The following is a 5,975-nucleotide window of genomic DNA, read 5'->3' as shown; positions in this document are numbered from 1 at the left end:
TTTTTTATGGGAGTTGTTTGATAGTCAAAATGGACATTTATAGCTACTATTCCTAACAAAACATCATCAACAATTTTTTTTTCTTCTGTACCTATAAAATAGACATAATTTGTCCATATGTGAGGAAAAAAAATACATAGTCCATGTTTACAAAAAAATCCATAGTAACCAATCTAGTTTTCTACTTTTCATCTTTTCAACATTTTAAATTTTTTTTGAATTTGCTCCAAACTTTATTTATAAAAAAAAAAAAATCTACGTAAGATGCTAATATTCATTACTTAAACAAAACTTAGTTTGTTTTCAACCGAGTAATAAAGAATAGGCACATGCAGTAGCTAATAACTAGTCAACACATATGCCAATAACACTTCCATAACTATGAAAATCATCATTTAAAATAAATAATAAAACAAAAATTGTCACAAGGTTACACGATACAAAGAAACATCAACCATATCAAAATCTAACGCATATTAAACATTTGCACAGGCAATTTCCGTTTTCGCCCATCAAACCCAACAGCAGTCACCTCCATTGAAATATCAATGCTTCGATGTTCTAGACCACGTACAATACTGATGCGTGAATTTATACTAACTGCTGGGTTGGCATCTGTGCCAGCTGGCAAAGAACTATTGTGGGCCATATCCACCAATGATGATGACGATGATAGTGAAATTGGTTTGCAAAAAGTGAGCAAAGTTTGAGACCAATGAGTTGAGGGGGTGTATGGTGACGTTGACAAAACTGTAGGGGCTTCTTTGCAAAATCGGTTTGTGAAGGAAGTATCGAACCAAAGTACAATTCCATAACATTTGCTTACGGTGGATTGTCCCTTTTGTTGTAATTGGACCGAGGCTGTGAAATCGACTTCATCGTGTTTCATTGTCACTAAATCAAACGTCTAACCAAAACAAATAAAAAAGTTAACGAGGGTATTTTGGTCTTTTAACAAAGTAAAGGTGTAAACCAACCTTAAGGAGAGCGGTATTAGTGACTAAATTATTTCCATCCACAACATCAACAATGGGAATATGAGCAGCATCTTCCACCAGTTCTTTACCAATTGATGACATGTCGAATCCATAAACATTTTCCCAAAATGGCATACTTGTAGCCCCTTTTCCAAATCCAGCAACAAACTAAAATATAAATAAATAAACAGTTAACATTTTTTTTTTTTTAAAAAAAAGATTGAAAGTAGAATGCTATAATTGGATTTTTAGATACAAACCATGGTGGCAGTATCTGGGAGCATAGCACCTCCAGGCTTAAGCCAATGATCTCTTGCAATAAGAACTGAGTTCAACATTGACTCATAGAGTAAGCAATAACCCATCCACTCACTCACTAAAACATCAACACTTTTGGGCTCAATTTGTTTTGATTCAATAAGATCTTCAACCATTCCATTCACAACTTTAACTACTCCATTTCTGTTATTGTCTTTTGCAATCTGCATGTTTCCAGTAATAAAACTTCGTTAAATAGGGAGGATGAGAAGGAGAAGGGTATTTATGTCTTTTGAATGGATTACCTGAGAGGCTACGGAAGCCATCTTATCACTTGCTTCAACTGCATTTACTATCGAGGCCCCTGCTTGGGCTGCAAACAGACTATAAAAGATAACGATTAGAAATAAAATAAGATAACTTTTTGACAAATTTGCCCTCGTATATCCATACACAAAACAAAAGGAATATTACCTTAATATCCCTGTACCACAACCAACATCCAAAACAACCGCACCCTTTATAAGAGAAGGGTTGTCTACTATAGCTTGTCTGTAAGCATCCGTCCTTACCTATATAACATAACATATTAGCTATTTTTAGTGATAAAAATGAGGAGGGCGATTACGTCATTTGCACAGACAAGGACAAAACTACAATTTAGTCCCATTGACATGGTATAAGACAAGTCATAGAAGTAATGATACCTTGTCACTTATCATCTCTCTGTGGATACCAAATGAACCATATGAGCCAAAATAGTTTTTATTCACGATTACTATTTCATGGTCAATGGCATTGTTTGACTTTTTATCATTAGATTTTACTTCTGATGAACTCGCCCCGTTTTCTTCAATGCTTATCTTTAAATTTTCCAGCATGTCTTCTTTAGATGATATCATAGAATCATCATCAACTTCTTCATCTTTATCAAAATCATATAACAAATGATCTTCTTCCATATATGGTTTCAGGTACATGTCATTGTCCCATGGAAGATTACTGCTTCCTAAAGAAGGTTCATGTAAATGATCTTGTAGTTCTGACCTAGACTGACATGTAGTTCCACAACTCCAACATCGATTTTGTCCCACCTATTAAAAATAATAATCAAAACAAACAGTTAAATGCAAAAAATTTTACAATATGTTACTTTCTGATAAAGCGTTTGTTTTGAGCGTTGTCTAACAGTTCTTACCTGTGATCTTATATAGTTGAGGAGCTTGAAACAACCATAGAAATCCAGGTTCATTGTAGTTCTGATGCTTCCAAAATCAAAACTGTGGCTTGAAAAGCAATGTTCGAAGAGTGAATCACTTGAAATGTATTTAGAATCACAAAATAAACAGAGCAGTTCAACGTCGTCATCTTCATCGTATTCTTCATCAGCATTCCAATCGTCCCAAATCTGTTTTTTATCATCCACATCCATGTCTTTTATACCGGGCAACTGTTCTTCATTGTCTCCCATGGGTGAGTCGACAGTGTTGTAGAGCGGAGCCACCATTATCTTAAATCTTAAAACCAAATGAAATTAAGATTTAAAATGTTAGAACTTTGCCATCAAATAGCTTAAACTGAGGAACTGGAAGAACGCTGATTACCGTGGAGAAGTTCAAGGTAAATTTACATATAATTTTTTTATCATTAGGACTGATCAAACAAACAACCACAAATTGAATTCAACTAGATGAAGAAGAGTCTAAAAAGAAGAAACTTGAAGACAAATCGACTAAATTACAACCAATTGGACACATGTTAACTTATGAAATCAGAAAGAAAAGAAAGGGAGAAATCGTTACCGGTAATGTCAATATGAAGCAAGAGGGATAACGGCAGATAGAGTAGAATGGGTGCCGGAGAAGGGATCCAGACGACTAGGGTTTTTGGTATCCTCGCCTAGATACTACAGATGTGGATACAATCATACAATCCCTTAAACCCTAGCAACCTGCAAAATATTTAAGAAATTCCCGTTTAGACCCTCTTTTCCTTGCATAAAGCCCTAAACATATTCGGGAGTGCAATACTTGTTTTATTTTACACAAAAAGTTCAAATTTTTGGATTAATGCCACAAAAACTATTATATATATATATATATATATATATATATATATATATATATATATATATATATATATATATATATATATATATATATATATATATATATATATATATATATATATATATATATATATATATATGTTTTAGTCTCAGTTTTTTCATATGTCATTATATTTTCAAAAAGAATTTAGTTTTGGATCATTAGTAGGTCACCAACAAGTTATAATGACATGTTGGTTTGGTTGGCATGGCTTTTTTTTTTATGGGTTTGTATTTAGCTCTAATATTTATGTTTGAATTTGCATTTTGCCCCAACATTTTGTTTGTTTCCCATTTGTCATTATTTTTTTGAATGAAATTTTTTTTCATTTTAGCCTTGCACAGTCACCAACATATATTTATAAAAGCTTAAAATGAAAAGGGAAGATGCACTAAAGGCAAGAGTCAAACTTGTGACTTCTTTTTAAGGGTGGGGCGTATTAACCGATGAGTCAATTGCTCTTTTTGTTATCGCATAAAAATCTATTAAGTTGTGTCAAACCATCATAATTTGAATCAACATATTACATATTGTTATAGTAAGGGGGTGTTTGGAAAAAAAATTGTTGTTTATTAGCTTATTAGCTTATAAGTTAATAAGAAAGTGTAGGGTAACTTATGAAAAAATAACTTATTAGAGGTTCCCCCACTGGAATAAGTTATTTTCATCCAAACACTTTTTTAACTTATAGTGGTGTGAAACCTAATAAGTTGTTTTAAAAAACTTAACCAAACACCCCCTAAGTATATTTATCAAAGTACAATGCCTTGATAGATATTAATTTGAAGGTACATATTGTCATACGAAAATATAAAAAAGTGTTATGCTCTAATAAGGAAAAAAAAAAAGAATGTTTAATGTTATTTCTTACATTTAATCCTCAAATACTTATTTCTTTGGTTTTCAACAACTATGCCATTAGAAATAGCCAATTTTTTCTCAGATGAGTTAAGATTGAATTAACAAATTTGATTGATTCAAAGATTAGCATGTCATATTGTTTATTAGATGTATTTGACATACTTACACTAGGTTTTTTCCCTTTATACTAAAATGCATATATACACATTAAATTCAACAAACATTGATAATACCCAAAAAAAAGTCATTAGTTTACTAGCTAACACGACTCTCCCCTCAAGAAGAAGTCATAGTTTCGACTCTTGCTTTCGTCTTTTCCTTTTTCATTTTAAGTTATTACGTTTTAAAATATTTATTGGTGATTGGCCAATGGATAAAATGAAATTTTTTCTAAAAACTAATGGAAAATGGAGAACAAAAAATATTATGGCTAAATACAAACTCATACATAAACATTGGGGTTAAATGCAAACTGATAAAAGTATTTCATGTAAGTCAAACTTACATGCCATCATTGCCTATTTCCAAGGGCCCAAAAATGAAAATTTTCCAAAATATAATGAAAATAAGGAACAAAAGGAATTTGAGTCTAAAATGGAATAAGGTTGTATATAAAAGGGCTTTTATGGCATTAACCCTAGATTTTTTTTAGTGTTTTGGTTCGCAAATATTTTTACAAAAAATAAAATACATTAAAGAAATTAGAATATAAAGGAATTGAAATTTGAAAAAATTGGGATTTATTATGTGTTTCGTTGACATGTATAACTCTTTATTACTTTTAATAAAAAATTATAAAATCTACATTAATTAAACTTTTACCTACTCAAACATATATGATCTTGTTCGCGTAGGCTTAGGCAAGTGAGTGTGGATGTGGGTGTGGGTGTAGGAGTAGGGTGGGTGATGTCGACATCAACATCTGCATGGGCTTGGTGGCATGGCATATACGTGTGTGGTGTGGATGTAGATGTTGTGTGAGGTGTTAGGTAGGATAAGAATAGGGTGGGGTGGGTATGGGAGTATGATAGGGTAAGGAGTGGGGCATGGGTGTGGTTGTAGGTATAGGTGAATGGGTAGATGTATGCAAGAGTGTACGGTAAGGTGGACGAATGGATAGGTATATATAGGTGTAATGGAGGTAGGGGTGTGTATTGTTGGATTAAAGTGTCTAAGTCAATAACTAAATTGCTATATTCTTGACAAATAAGCAAAGTTTGTATGGGTTGCCCTTATAACCTATAACTGAATAGAATGACTTTTTGGGGAAAGAGGATCATTTGTTAATTTGTTATGTGATTAATAAATTAATTAGAAATTGAAATAAATGATTTATTAATATTATTATATGATTAATATATTAATTAGAAATAGTTATAATTAATTTAGAAGTAATCAAAAATTAATTGGAATTAGTTGCGGGTTAATTAGAATTAATTGGAAGTGTATGGACTAAGTTGTAATTGTTCAATAGTTGAGCAAAATTGGCTTTCTAGAACCCTCTTAGCATGGCCGGTTTTGGCTATGTGTTTTAGGGTTTCTAGATTAATCATATTTGATAATTACCTAATCCAACATATTATTATTATATTCAAATCGGGTACAAGCCATTAGAGACATCCAAGCTTTTGGTGTTTGCTTTCCAAGGAATTCAAATGAGATTTTATTGATTAATTGATATATTAATCAAAATGTATGTAACTCTAATCCTTCTTGTAATTTCGATTAAAGTAGGGTTTCTTGATATTCATAATTTATAGTTATCAATAGA

At 31.8% G+C, this 5,975-nt stretch overlaps 1 protein-coding gene across 1 annotated transcript; it reads right to left on the bottom strand.

Moving 5' to 3' along the window:
* Positions 1–357: 357 nt before the first annotated feature.
* On the bottom strand, positions 358–3,246 carry LOC111880564 (probable protein arginine N-methyltransferase 3). The gene is made up of 8 exons (XM_023876994.3): positions 3,038–3,246; positions 2,434–2,752; positions 1,943–2,329; positions 1,710–1,807; positions 1,541–1,619; positions 1,238–1,459; positions 978–1,145; positions 358–907 (listed from the first exon to the last, which is right to left on the bottom strand). Exons 2-8 carry the CDS (start codon positions 2,740–2,742, stop codon positions 467–469), a joined length of 1,704 nt encoding a protein of 567 aa, XP_023732762.1. The 5' UTR covers positions 2,743–2,752; positions 3,038–3,246; the 3' UTR covers positions 358–466.
* Positions 3,247–5,975: the final 2,729 nt, after the last annotated feature.

This window comes from Lactuca sativa, chromosome 5 (genome assembly GCF_002870075.4).
Source record: "Lactuca sativa cultivar Salinas chromosome 5, Lsat_Salinas_v11, whole genome shotgun sequence".
Classification (NCBI taxonomy): domain Eukaryota; kingdom Viridiplantae; phylum Streptophyta; class Magnoliopsida; order Asterales; family Asteraceae; genus Lactuca; species Lactuca sativa.
Note: the sequence above shows the minus strand (reverse complement) of the source record. Positions and strands in the feature narration are given on the sequence as shown.

What these genes read in the sequence shown, in the direction of transcription:
- LOC111880564 (XM_023876994.3), bottom strand. Translation starts at nt 2,742, where the DNA reads ATGGTGGCTCCGCTCTACAACACTGTCGACTCACCCATGGGAGACAAT. An exon ending in TGTGGTACAGGGATATTAAG is followed by an intron (nt 1,620 to 1,709) that starts GTAATATTCCTT and finishes TATCTTTTATAG; the next exon opens with TCTGTTTGCAGCCCAAGCAG. An exon ending in TCCCAGATACTGCCACCATG is followed by an intron (nt 1,146 to 1,237) that starts GTTTGTATCTAA and finishes TTTATATTTTAG; the next exon opens with TTTGTTGCTGGATTTGGAAA.